The sequence below is a fragment of the Pollicipes pollicipes genome, unplaced genomic scaffold, assembly GCF_011947565.3.
Source record: "Pollicipes pollicipes isolate AB1234 unplaced genomic scaffold, Ppol_2.1 Scaffold_4219;HRSCAF=4965_pilon_pilon_pilon, whole genome shotgun sequence".
Taxonomy (NCBI): Eukaryota; Metazoa; Arthropoda; class Thecostraca; order Pollicipedomorpha; family Pollicipedidae; genus Pollicipes; species Pollicipes pollicipes.
This window is the reverse complement of record NW_023596448.1, coordinates 26396459-26408628: the sequence shown is the minus strand read 5'-3', so window position 1 is coordinate 26408628 and position 12170 is coordinate 26396459. Positions and strand designations below refer to the sequence as shown.

General features: G+C 56.5%; 1 protein-coding gene across 1 annotated transcript; it reads right to left on the bottom strand.

The window, feature by feature from the left end:
- Positions 1-2663: 2663 nt before the first annotated feature.
- On the bottom strand, positions 2664-5084 carry LOC119095077 (translation initiation factor eIF-2B subunit delta; the record flags this gene model as incomplete). Its single annotated transcript, XM_037217970.1, is given in 2 exon segments — positions 2664-3796; positions 4112-5084. Coding segments are annotated over 2 exon segments (2068 nt in total), but the record flags the coding sequence as incomplete, so codon positions are not given.
- Positions 5085-12170: the final 7086 nt, after the last annotated feature.

Here is a 12170-nt window from a genome sequence, read left to right as displayed (position 1 = left end):
CGATGTGACGCACAGGGCTTGGTATTGTCATGCCTTAGCTGAACGACCTGCCTTGGAAGTGTCACAGAAAGGATCACGTCTTCCCAAAATCATTGCGAGGCTCCCATGATCTTTTGTTTTGGGTTGCATAATAGCTAAATAACTTCTGTCGGACGATGAGGGGGCCTTAGACGCACGTAAGGCCCTAAAGTACTTTTGGATCTATTATAGAGGAAGGGCCTTAGACGCACGTAAGACCCTGTAGTGACTTCTGGATCGCAGCCACGCTAGTGAGGTGGTCGGAAGCATAACGACATATCGCAATACCGGTACACATTTGGAGGGCCAACCTCGTCAGGCCATGGCCGCTGACCTCTTCATCGGGGCCATGTCGCTCGCACAACAGACGCCCGATACCGCATGTTTATGGTACATCACGCATTTGGCAACACTTCTGGATTACTTCACACTATCTCGCATTACCACGTGACGGTGCAGTTTCATTAATTTGTCCAAAGATCAGGTGATCCTTGATCAAACCATGAGATCTTCCAGATCCACTTTTTAGAAAATACCGTTGGGTTTCTGTGACCCGCTTTTATCTATCCCAGGCCGCTGCCATCAATATTTGCCGCAGTTTGAAAGCGCCACCACGCGTTTCTTGTTTCGTTGTCGAGCCGCGCTTTGTTCATAGGATCGCAGGGTGCGACGCATCACGCTAGAGTTGACCTTTACTGACCTAGAAAACGGGTTAAACATCACACCCACCTACGCTTTATTATCGATACATATTGGTGTCAAGTGCCAGACTACACATAATACTTTCCCGCAGCATCCACACGTCTTAGGTGAGGGAGGCGACCACATGCGCCTCTTGTATTGCAAGTGACATCTACATCGTCCAGTTCCCTTGTCCTAGGGCGTAATTAAAACCGGTGTCGAACGGGAATTATGCGGTGCACTTTCACATCCAACTTCTCAATGCCGTCTTCTGTTTCACTTCAGCGTGTCAAGTGATGGAGCTCGGCTGCCTCACGCGTGATGAAAATGACAAAAGCCTGTCCGGGGAGGGCTATCGGTCCTCATAATCCATTTGAAAACTTGTCACAAATAAGGTCAGCGCGCACATACAGCTACTCAAAACTGTAAGGGTGTAGAAATCCTCTGTACCCAATACGCGCGCGATGGGGTAGCGGCGGTGACCATCAATTTCGTTTCGTCAACATTTTTCGTTAGTTCGGAATGACATTCAATTTCACTTAAAAATAATATTTTCGGGTGTTTGCACTAGCACGCTAGGTCATATCATGATGGATAGTCTCTGGGAAAGAGGCTGTTAGCGTCTTCAGGAAAATCTTACCTAAAAAGGAAGGACAATCATAAGCGAAACTGACGCGCTTCCACCGACCGAAATGCAGAAAAACAAAATATTTCCACCTTCTTTGTTCCGTTTCCATCTTTCCTGACCTCGCAACGCCCCATCTTGCGGTGCTACCACATTTGAACCACCACTTAGAACTGATATCGTGCATGAAAACATGAGAGCACTTTTCAGCTCATACAGGGCCCATCCATGCGCACCATAGTGCCATCGTCAGTGTCCGGCAATTCCGAGCGTTCACTACGAATGAACTTTGACGGAGCACCGAAAGGGGGAACTTCCCCTTTGACACAACCCCCCATCCAAAATATTTCCCGCGAAACAAAGGCGCCGCAGCGAAGACGCAGCGCCTCTGGGCGTGTACAAATAGCTGACATATGTCTGGTGCAGAGGGCGAGGAATGCGCGCAGCACTGCGGTCCACACATCAAGCATTGTAGGGCATGGGGAATATGCAGACAACACCCCATGCCTACTGGTTGCTCTGTCTAAAGTACCGAAATGGAGGCAGCATTTTTATTAAAACAAAAGAAACTACATACCTGTAGTGGTTACATGTTTTAACTCAATGCGCTCAAGCCACAGCCGAGGCTACCGTCACAAAAACAAACTACGTCAGAAGAGGTTTTGTGCCTACAAAAGCCCTGACCAGCCCCACCGTAACAATAAGGGGCAACCATGTCTTGACCTACACTGTCCGCAGCCCAAACCGTCATTCACCACAACCGTGGACATTTCGCACACGTCAGCTGCATGTGGGCGCGGCGCACCGACCAGTCCCGCTCCCACGGCCACGCCGCGGACCAGCCCTTCACACGCGCCCACCCGTGCCCCCTCCTCTTCCCATCCCTGGCGCGCAGCACGGCCGGCGTGCCAGCCACCGCGTGCGCCGCCTCAGCATCCGGCGTGCTGCTGCAGGCGCAGCACGGCCGGGATCCCAGCCACCGCGCGCGCCGCCTCAGCATCCGGCGTGCTGCCGCAGGTGCAGCACGGCCGGCGTGCCAGCCACCGCGTGCGCCGCCTCAGCATCCGGCGTGCTGCTGCAGACGCAGCACGGCCGGCGTGCCAGCCACTGCGTGCGCCGCCTCAGCATCCGGCGTGCTGCTGCAGACGCAGCACGGCCGGCGTGCCAGCCACCGCGCGCGCCGCCTCAGCATCCGGCGTGCTGCTGCAGGCGCAGCACGGCCGGGGTCCCAGCCACGGCGTGCGCCGCCTCAGCATCCGGCGTGCTGCTGCAGGCGCAGCACGGCCGGGGTCCCAGCCACGGCGTGCGCCGCCTCAGCATCCGGCGTGCTGCCGCAGGTGCAGCACGGCCGGCGTGCCAGCCACCGCGTGCGCCGCCTCAGTACCCGGCGTGCTGCTGCAGGCGCAGCACGGCCGGCGCCGACGTGCACGGAATAGCGCCCAGCTCGGTTATGACCACATCCACCAGCTCGGGCGGCGTGACGTCGTAGGCCAGGTTGAGCAGCGTCAGCGCCTCGCAGCGCCGCCAGTCGGCCAGCGGCGAGTCGGCCGCCGGCACCAGCGCATCCGGGTCGCCCAGCCGGTTGTACACCTGCGAGTCGGTCTGCACGCGCTCCGAGAACTTGTACTTCTCGCAGCAGACGAGCACGGGCCGGTTAAGGGCGCGGCCAGCCAGGCTCACCATGGCCGAGCCGGCGCGCGACAGCACCATGCCGTTGGAGAGGAGCGCGTGCGCGCCCAGTAGCACCTTGGTCGCCTGCTTCATGTGGTGGCTGATGGCGCTGATCATGCCGTACGAGCAGGTGACGCCGGCGTCCAACAGCATCCGCAGCATACCACGGCCCTCGAGATGCGGCCGCGAGTCCACCACCACCACGTGGAAGCGGAGGCCTTTCATGTGCGCTTCGCGCAGCACGTCCAGCACCGCCGCCGACTTGCCGTACGTCAGGATCGTGTCGCCGTCCTTGATCCTCTCCAGGGCGTAGTGCGTGATCGCCGTCACCGCCTTACAGATGTTGTCTCTGATGAAGAACTCGATCCACTCCGACAGGTGCTTCTTTGCCTCGTTGTCGCTGGTCCCGTCGGCCACCTCTGTGCGGATGGCGTGGTCCAGCCGCGCCGCCGCGTTCTCCATGGCGACCGAGAGCGGCTGGCACGCGGCCACGTGACCCACGGCTCGGCGCACCTGGTCAGGCAGGTCGCGGCGGAGTTCGCGCTGCGCCGGCGTCTTGTAGTCCTCCACGAGAGCGGCGAGCGCGGCCAGCAGCGCCACGGCGCCGGCGTTGGCGCCGGTGATGCGGCCGGCCGCCAGCCGCAGGCCCAGGCGCAGCACGGCCGGATGCACGCCGTGCTTCAGCGTCAGCGCGTCCACGGCGCCGGCGTCGAACTGCGGCAGGTGCGAGAACATGTGGATGTGGTGCTTGGTGGCGGCCGGCGCCTTCTTCGAGTTTTTCTTGTCCGGCTGGGCGGTGTCCTGATCCGGGCGCGCCACCGGCGCCGGCTGCTGAGCCGGCCCGGCCACCTTCTGGGCCGGCTTCGGCTGGCTGCCTCCTTTGGCGGCGGCGGGGCCCGCAGCTGCCGCCGCCGCCGCCGCCGCTGCCTTGGCCGCCCGCTGCGCCTCCTGCAGCGCCCGCCTCTCAGCCTTCAGCTCGGCCTTGGACTTGGTTGGCGGCTGGTCCGGCGCCGGGGCCGCGTTCGGGACCGGCCTCGGCTGACCGCCGCGCTCGGCCACGGCCGGGCCGGGGGCCGCCGCTGCCGCCTGCTGCACGGTCTGGGGAGCAGACTGCACCTCCGTCTTGGGTCCGGGCGGCGACTGAAGTGGCGGTCGCGCCGATGGTGCGGTGGCCGGCCGGCTCGCGGTCGCCTGACCGGCCGCACCAGCGCCGCACGCCGCCGCCGGCAGCGAGGCCTCACTCTTGCTCGCGCCAGCTCCAGCGGCCTTGCTGGTGCTGCTTTTCCCGAGCTCGTTCGCGTTGGCGTTGGCCGACTTGTTGGCGTTGGCCTTGGCCGCCTTGGCCAGCTTGGCCGCCTCAGCCTTGGCCTTCCGTTCGGCCTTGACCTGCTCCCTGCTCTTCTGCTGACCGTCAGCAGGCTGGGCCTGGTGGGACGGCTCCGCTGCGGTCTGGACGGGCGCCCCGGCGGCCAGCGCCGGCGCCGGCGCTGGCGCCTGCGCAGGGCGGGCGACCGGGCTAGCCTGACCTGCCGCTCCACGGCCGCCGCCCGCCTGCGCGGAGCCGTCGCCGCCGGCCGTCGGCGACGCCTTCTTGCTCACGCTCGCTTTGGCATCCTTGACAGGCGTGCCCGTATTCGATTTGGATACTTTGGCGGGCTGGTTCGCGCTAGCTTTGGCCGGCTTGGCAGGGTGGCTCGCGTTAGCGTTGACTGCCCTGACGGGTGTGTTCGGTGTGTTCGCGATACCCTTGGCCGCTTTGGCAGGATTGCTCGTGTTACCTTCCGCCGCTTTGGCGGGGTTGTTCGCATTGCCTTTGGCCGCTTTAGCGGGGTTGTTCGCGTTGCCTTCAGCCGGTTTGACGGCGCTGCTGATGTTACCTTCGGCCACCTTAGCGGGGTTGTTCGCGTTACCTTTGGCCGCCTGAGCTCTGGCCCGCCGCTCAGCCTTGATTTGCCCCCTGCTCTTCCGTTGGCCGGCCGCGGCCTCACCATGCGGAGCCGCTTTCTGCGCAGGCGCCTGAGCGGCAACCGGCGGCGACTTGGCGGCGGCCGGCGGCGACTTGGTGACGGCCGGCTGCGACTTGGCGGCGGCCGGCTGCGACTTGGAGGCGGCCGGCGGTGACTTGGCGGCGTCCGGCGGCGACTTGGCGGCGGCCGGCTGCGACTTGGCGGCGGCCGGCTGCGACTTGGCGGCGGCCGGCGGTGACTTGGCGGCGTCCGGCGGAGACTTGGCGGCGGCCGGCGGCGACTTGGCGGCGGCCGGCGGCGGCGCGGCGGCGCCCGGGGCGTTTGCCAGGCTGCCGCGCAGCTCGCCCAGCACGTGGCGCAGCACGGCGATGGAGCGGAGCATGTGCCGGGTGGAGCTGGCCGGGGAGCTGCCCGTCTGGCGGCTGGGCGTGGCGTCCGCTGCAGGGCGCGAGGCGACCCGTCAGCGCTCGGCCAGAGAACGCACGCCGCGGCTAAATCAGTCGGATGCGTGGCGCCGGTCTCGCCGTCTCTCGCTCGGCCGCCGGTGGACGCTCTGGCTAAACTGACGACAATATACCTCAAAGTGTATTCGTCTCATAAGTGTGTTGCCACCGTCACTGATAACAGATCGCGTTCGGGGCTCTACACTAACACAGGCAAACTGGACGGTGGCATAACGAACGCCGCCGCATTCCTACGCTGGCAGTCGCACCTGTGTCCACCCCGTAGGTATTCGGTAGTCACCTCAGGCGCCGAACACCTTTCGCCAGGACAAAGGAGCGTTCACGCGACCTCGCACAGCGCCCAATCTCGCCAAACTAGGACAAGCGCATCCACACAGCCTGCCCGGACGGGTGCAGGAGGCCGTGCAGCCATCCCGACGGAGCCAGACGGCTTACACCCCGGAGGGACACCGGGCCCGGAGCGGCCCCGCCACAGGCGCCCGTCACACTTACTGTGCACCTGGAGGTCGATCTCCCGCACCTCGGTGAAGCTGTCCCGCAGCTCCCGGGGCAGGTGCTCGATCACTGCGGCGGGGGGCGGGGCAGCGTCAGTCGCGGCCGCCGCGCTCCTCAGCACGGCGGCGGAACGGAGGTGGGGGGCGGGGCGGGGGGGGGGGGGGGGGGTGCAGGGACGATCACTAGGACAGGGGAGGGGGGCAGGGCAGCGTTAGCCCGGCCGCGCTCCTCAGCACGGCGGCTGCAGCGGCAGCGGCGGCGGAACGGAAACGGAAGGTGGCGGGGGACGTTACGCACGTCACCAACATCATCATCATCATGTGGTGAACGGAGAGACGCAAGGTGAATCTGTCTCGGGATTTGAACGGATTGGCAACAATGCTGGCTGGGTTTGGCAGGGAATCAGCAATGATATAACATCAGAAGTGTGCTCAGTTTAGCCCTTGCCGGCATAGCTTTGTCGGCAGCCCTTACAAGCCTCCATGCTGTCTTGTGAAAACCAAAAGGCGGCAGATGGCAGCGCCGCCGTATTTGGTGCACGTAGCACATACGTCCATTGTACACTATTCAGATTTCGTCCTCCAGGCCATGCCAAGTCAATTCCAGCTGATCCGCACGTCTGAAGGCTTGAAACGTGTTTCAAAAGTCAGCGTCTCTTTTTGCCAAATGTATTTTAACAACTGCAGCCCTGGGAATTAGCATAAAACACGCTTATGGAAGTCAGCATAGAACGCTTGAATAAGCGCCAAACCTTCCAAGGCTGAGGAAATGATAACCATGAGAAGTGACCACACATTCTCTGCTGAATTGGGGACACTTAATTTACTAGCTTTTTCAGGCAGCGCCACGAGGTCCTTCGAGTTCCATCTAATTCATTAATTCCAAAAAACTGATACCGCTCCGCACGGCCGGTCCGTACTTAACGGTGATCGGTAGGTGACTCTCACGAGCTATGAATTCATGGGACCTATCAATCATTACCGCAATCGCAGAGGGACCTTATGACGGCGTCGCATGCTTGCTGGCCATTGTTTGAGTTGCAAGTGACTGCTGAGCAAGATTTCTACGCGCTACACGCGGCTCGCAAGCGCTACCACGCCGAGAGCGGCGGCTTCATCAACGGCGGCCCCAGCAGCAATCCTCCGCTGCTGCTCGCTCCTGTTAGCAAAACAAACCAATACCCGGACAAACTCCCTTAACAGACTGCGCCGCATATTTGGAAAACGGCTATTGGAAATTTTGAAAACCACAGCTGAAAAGGCCTTAGTCAATGAGCTTGAAAAGACGTGCGCAACGCCAGAGTGCTGACCCTGAACTTTGCCACGGCGATACTAACTTCTCAATTATGTCCTCGATCCAAAGCCCCCGCAACCTCCTCCGACCATGAGTGCCTCAGGAACCTGGCACACGCCAGGCGTGCATCGAGGCCGAACTCAGAGAGGTCAAACACTATCGCTGGAGGAGCCCCACTGGGCGGAAGTGAGCTTTTATGTACGGTCCAGCGTGCGTCCTGCGGGGTCTTCAAACTGGGGGACATATGCGCACATACCGTGCCGTCCGAGAGGCCCCAATGTGACAAAAGCATGAGACACAAAGTCTACAGTTTGGCAATTGACTCACAAGCATTTCAGTACCTCCGGAGAATACTTATTTTGGTGTCATCATGTGTGCACCCAAGACCTTGTTTTGAGTTTCAAACAGCAAGCAATGCAGCGCAATCAGTCTAGACCACCTGAAGCGCACGAGCAACACTGCCTCACGCGGGCCTCCGTCGGACATATGTCAGCATGGCCCAACAGGCCAGGATGCGCGCCACCCAAAGTGCTGCACAGAAAGGCGGGCACCTGGAGCGTGGACAAACGCAAGTGCTAAACTCAAATGATGGATCAGGGATAGTGGGTCAATGACGTTGCAAGTACCGCACAACAAGCTGAAAGGTTACATTTGGTAGATGATTGAATACATTTCAGACTACCTAAATGTTCTATTTCTGGAGACACACACAATACTGAAGATTTGTTGTTTCCAGCTTAGATCTCGCTATCTATCATTCCCACAACTTACTTTCAATGTAATCTTCTAAGTACAGCATTCTGGCAAACTGGTGGCGCCTAAATGCAGCAAGCACGATCCACAAGAGATTCCACGACGGACTGGTGCTAAGACATGGGCCAGGACAACCAGATCCTGTAAAAGAAGAATAATGTTAGAAGCCCATCATTAGAGCCCAAAATAGGGAGACAAAGATCAAACACCATCATTACCCTAATACCCATCACCCTTTCATGTATCATGTTAGTATCTTGTACATCTTGTACACCTCATTCCATCATGACACAAGCTGGTAAAATGCGGCGTGTATCGGCGAAAAGTGGCGTGAGGCTCAGTCGCCTCCCCCCACCCTCCCCCCAACAGCGCCTCTTCCCCTCCCCCAGCTCCCAACCCACAAACTGTGTCATTACATGCCCAGGACACTGGCCTGCAGCCTGCCCACTTGTGAAGATGCCAGCAGCGCTAGCAGGGCAGCAGCATCCCACTGCCAAACTTCAGCTGATATGGGAAAAGGATGTCAACGAAATACAAGTACAAAGTAATCCAATGTGGTTCCCAAAATGTGGTTTGCTGTCATATCAACTGCTGTGCCTTTGGCCTACAATCATGTCCTGGCAGGCAGCATATGTATGATATTTGCAGTCAAAGATGTTTGCTTGTTCACACACATGTGAAGCATGCTGACTTACTTCTCATCACATTGCACTGCAATACAATGTTTTTGCTGTGATGACCAAAACTGGCTGTGCAAAATTTCCACTCCGGCTGACAGGCTGACAAACTTGTAGTACTTTGAATTTATGGGAGGTGTGGTAATGGATGCAGCCTTTCCGGATCCCAAATATTATTATGGGTACACATTTTAGCTCTTTCTTGTGGTATTTTTGCATATTACCCTTTCACTTTACCTTTACCTAACCATTTATAACCCCTACCTGTGGTCTTACATTGCCTACCTGCATTTATATGCCAGGTTATGGTGTCATTTCTAAATTATTAGATAACAAGTCTTAATTAAAAACTCGTGCTTATGCCCGACTTCCTGACTCATGTGACACAAAGCTTGACAAATATTATGTTTAACATGCCCAGTGTTCTGCACAGCAGTGCCATTGCGGCAAACATTTTCCATGTATACTAGTACAGTGTGTTGAGTGGTCAGCACACAGTTACCTTCAAATCCAGATCAACATACTTAAAAAATATTTTAAAACATCAATAATCAGGCAAATTCTGTGCAACTTGGCCAGGCCTTGCTTCAGTGTGCATAATCGCTAGGTTCAGTGCATGAGTTCAGATTGATATCCGGCCCATATAAGATGACCAAATATTTGGTGAGATCACAATATACTATTATCAGAAAACAGCAGCATTGTATCACCTTAACCTTAAAAAAATTGCTTTTGATCACTGGTGACAGCCTTCACAGTGTGTGACAATGTCAAAGATGGCACTGATTGATGATTGGTGGACAAGTTAACAGCTACCAAGTCAGGTGAGCATAGGGTGAAGCCTGCTTTTTCAGTAGCAAGTAAAGAGGCATATTAAGCTATGTTGTAGATAAGAGAAAAGTGATAACCTTATTCATCAGAGCAAACCAGGAACATAGAAATATAGATGTGTTAATAATACTGCTACCATCACATCTATGTGCACTATGTTCTACCATTATATCTATGTGCATTACTACTACCACCATCATCTATGTGCTTAGCTTGCATAATTGAGTCATGCTGCATGAAATCCAGGAATATTGTAAGCCATACATGGTCAGTGCCATCATTTGATACTAAAGTGCTACATAGGTCACCTGCCTGTTGCACAAATTGGGCCATACGCATGCCATATGGCTACGCCGCAACATTGTGCCAGTCAACGTAAGGAGTGTGCGAGGGTGTGTGAATGTGGTCTGAATTTCTAAGCAATGGCTTGGAAAAATGGCGCGGTGCCCTGGAGCACGTAGATTATAAAAACCATTGTGGCTAGTTATCCTTGCAAATTTTGTCCAAAGACATGTATTTCAACCAAAATCACTTCCATACCGTGATACAAGTCCATGCAGCACTCGGTACAAACTGCTAAGCTAGAAACACCACCCCTATATTAAAATAAAACATAAGGAGGAGATAAATATAGAATCATCCGCACACAACTGACTGCAAACGGTGCTTTATGCGGGCCTTGGTTGCGTGCAAGCAAATTATCGTAGCAGTTTCGCAGCTTGCCTTACGAAAACTGCTCGACAGTTGAGGCGAGGCATGACGCACAAAGTGTGTCTGGATTCTGCTGCTATTCCCCTCTCAGCACCGTCATAATATTGCTCAAAGAGCAACTCCTAAGATCAGCAATGGATGTTACGTACCTGGATATGGATATGGTTCGACAATTTAGCGGAAAATGCAATAACACCAAACCCGAGGACGCACGCCCCGCGCCACGATTGTATCAAAGCTGATGTCACGTCGAAAGCGACGCAATGCCGAACAGTACTAGTTCACTGCTATCTTGGCAGCCGTTTTCTATTCAACGAACAAGGGCTTAGACTTTCCTTAAAACTGCATCATTTGACTGTCAAATACCATTGCATCGTCAACTGTACAAATGGCAAATTGAGGTGAACCTAGAACCATCATTTGTGTGTCTATGCTCCCCTCTAATTCTCCTTGGGTGTGACCTAAGGGACAGTAGTACAGATGGAGGGTCGGGGGAGGGGGACAGGGGGCACACGCCCCTTTCCCTAGGTTCCAAGGGCTCTTAAAGCCCCCCCAGGGCTGAACTGAGGGGCCACAACTGAGGGCTGGAAGGGCCGGTCCGAAGTCGTATTCAGAGCCCCGGTCCGCAGGGCCGGGCACTCCAACGGCAGCCCAGCGCGCTTATGAGCGGCCACCTAAGTCGATAAAGGCTTATATATTGGTCAGGCACCACCACTAATGCACAGTCAGCTCCGTGGCAGCATGGGAATGACGGCCCACTTCCCAAGGGATAACGCCAGAGCCAGCGGTCTACGTTGGTCGGGGCCCCAGCGCCTGTCAGGATCCCACAACCACTCACGGGGGCCTATGTTGGCAAGGGATCCCGAGGCCGCCAGAGGCAGTGTTCGAGGAGGCCCCAAGAGCCTGAAGGGCCCACCAGTTCCGACAATCATTGACCCGATTGGAGGGCCTAAGGGCACGAAGGGCTGGTCAAAGTCTCATTCAAGGGCCCGGCCTGCGGATACGGGCCCTTAAATGACAACCAGAGGGCCCTTCGTGCTGATCGGGGACCACTGAGTCGATGAGGGCCTATACCGAACAGTCGGCCCTTTGTCAGTCTGACCACTGGGGGCCTCTTTCCGAAACAGGGACACGGCCGAGCCGCGATTTACATTGGTCAGGCCCCTGCAAAAATGGAGAGATGCTGTATCGTTCAGGGACCCACAGTGCCCAACAGGGTATTTTGTGTCAACAAGGGGCCTCGAGCCGGTCAGGGGAAGATTTGCTCAACGGGGGCGGAGACGGGACACCGAATGACAGTGGGCCTCTTGTAGTGGTCTGGGTCATTTGATAATAAAAGGGAACATGATAACTTATGATGATTGTGCACATTGAGGCAATGGGTCATTTGCCAGTCAGAGCCCCAGTACCGAACGCTGGAGCCTCCAACCCAATTCCAGAATGGGCCCGTTAAGCCGAGCTGCAGTCTATACACCAATCACTGGACCACCTGCGGCGATCAGGGATGTCGCGTCAGTGAGAGTTCATGCGCCGATCCAGGTTCAACTACGCGGGTCAGAAGGCATTCCGGGTCAATGAGGGGCATTCATAAATGGCATTCAGTGATCTTTTTCTAAATTTGGGATTGTCCACCGGACAGATTACAGCTATAGCAACACGAAAGCAAATACCCTATCTTTGCTCTTTCAGTTCCACCACCACCAGATTTGGGCACTACTTCGCGGCGCTGTACAAGGCTGATCGTTATCATCGTCGATCTAAATATCGCACGGGTGAAATGTATACAAGTGCCCGGAATACCTTGTGAATGTACCATTTGGTGCTCTTAAGCATTCGAAGATGCTTCTTTCAAGAATCTCATCATTTTCGCCCACTCGTTGGCCACGGCTTAGTGTTAACCATGGAACCCAGCGGCCTACGGAGGCTGCAGCGCCTGACGTCGAGGTTTTCGTTGCTAAGATTTGCGGGTGCGCATGTTCAAAGC